Genomic DNA, 1,676 nt, shown 5'->3' on the forward strand with positions numbered 1-1,676 from the left:
CTCAGAATCGGCATGTAACAGTCAGGGTATGTTCACAAGCCCTCAGTGTGATTTTGTAATAGGTAGGGGTGTTAGATATCTGATGTGTTGAGTAGGTATCTAATGCAGGTTGCCGCTGGTACCTCTCTCTAACATGTTCTAAAGGAGTTCTGCTGTCGGTTCCTCTCTCTAACATGTTCTAAAGGAGTTCTGCTGTCGGTTCCTCTCTCTAACATGTTCTAAAGGAGTTCTGCTGTCGGTTCCTCTCTCTAACACATCTCTGCTGTCTGTTGTGTTATTGTCTTTATTTTCTTTCTCTTTGTTTTTGTTTTTCTTTGTTTTTCTTTGTTATTGTCCCTTTCTTTGCAGATTCCTAGAACAGTTTGGCGGGCGCAGTGAAGGGCAGGGCAAGCATCCGTGCGGGACACAACACAACCTCCTCTTAAAAGCGTTAACGCTCAGGGAGACGACCAAGTGGCCAGCCCCGTCCACAGGCCTCAGTAGCCCTAACCAACACACACAGCTACTCGCTCAGCTGATGGAGGAGAAATGATGCACACACACACACACACACCACACACACCACACACACACACACACACACCACACACACACACACCACACACCACACACCACACACACACACACACACACACACACACACACACACATACAAACCCACAGCTACTCGCTCAGCTGATGGAGGAGAAATTATGCACACACACACACACACACACACACACACACACACACATACAAACCCACAGCTACTCGCTCAGCTGATGGAGGAGAAATGATGCACACACACACACACACCACACACACACACACACACACACACACACACACACATACAAACCCACAGCTACTCGCTCAGCTGATGGAGGAGAAATGATGCACACACACAAACACACAATCACTTGCTCAGCTCAAGGAGGAGAAACGCTACACACACACACATCCATGCACACATTTATGCATCCACTCACACACACACACTCACGTCTGCACTTCATATGGTTTCTCCTCTGTAATGCTTGCTTGTTGTGTTTCTGAGTGTGGTGTTTCTGTGTGTGTGTGTGTGTGTGTGTGTGTGTGTGTGTGCGCGCCTGTCTGTATGTGCGTGTGTGATGTGGCTGCAGTAACAACCACAGCCGTTAGCGGAGCAAAGGACGGGTCACTCTCGGTTACCCTTAAGGCACAGTTTCAAAACAATCCCCACAAGCTTATTCATAACCTGTCACACACACACACTCTCTCACACACACACATACTCTCTCTCACACACACACACACTCTCACACACACACACACATACTCTCTCACACACACACACAAACACTCTCTCACACACACACACACACACACACAGAGGTCTTGTTTGTGATAGCGGAAGCATCACATGACTTCTGTGGTTATTTCACATCCTCCTGACCAGTGCCAGTCACCACAGTGCCAGTTCCCATTGGTCAATATCAGTCCTTTCTCCCATTGGTCAATATCAGTCCTTTCTCCCATTGGTCAATATCAGTCTTTACTTTCTCCCATTGGTCAGCATCATAATTTCCCTTTACAAACCCATCATGTGGTGTACAAATGTCCTGGGAGTGTTGTCCTGGTAACAACCACTCTGTCCTGGCAGTGTTGTCCTGGTAACAACCACTCAGTCCTGGCAGTGTTGTCCTGGTAACAACCAC

At 47.7% G+C, this 1,676-nt stretch overlaps 1 protein-coding gene across 1 annotated transcript in view; it reads left to right on the forward strand.

Annotated features, from left to right (window-relative positions):
- The window catches only part of LOC121715307 (formin-binding protein 1-like), a 30,369-nt gene extending 29,530 nt beyond the window's left edge, over positions 1-839 (forward strand). Inside the window, exon 10 of the mRNA XM_042100891.1 lies at positions 349-839. Coding sequence (XP_041956825.1) covers positions 349-356 — 8 coding nt within the window. The 3' untranslated portion in view covers positions 357-839. The remainder of the gene's footprint in view (positions 1-348) is intronic.
- The last annotated feature ends 837 nt before the right edge of the window (positions 840-1,676 follow it).

Source organism: Alosa sapidissima, chromosome 8 (genome assembly GCF_018492685.1).
Source record: "Alosa sapidissima isolate fAloSap1 chromosome 8, fAloSap1.pri, whole genome shotgun sequence".
Taxonomy (NCBI): domain Eukaryota; kingdom Metazoa; phylum Chordata; class Actinopteri; order Clupeiformes; family Clupeidae; genus Alosa; species Alosa sapidissima.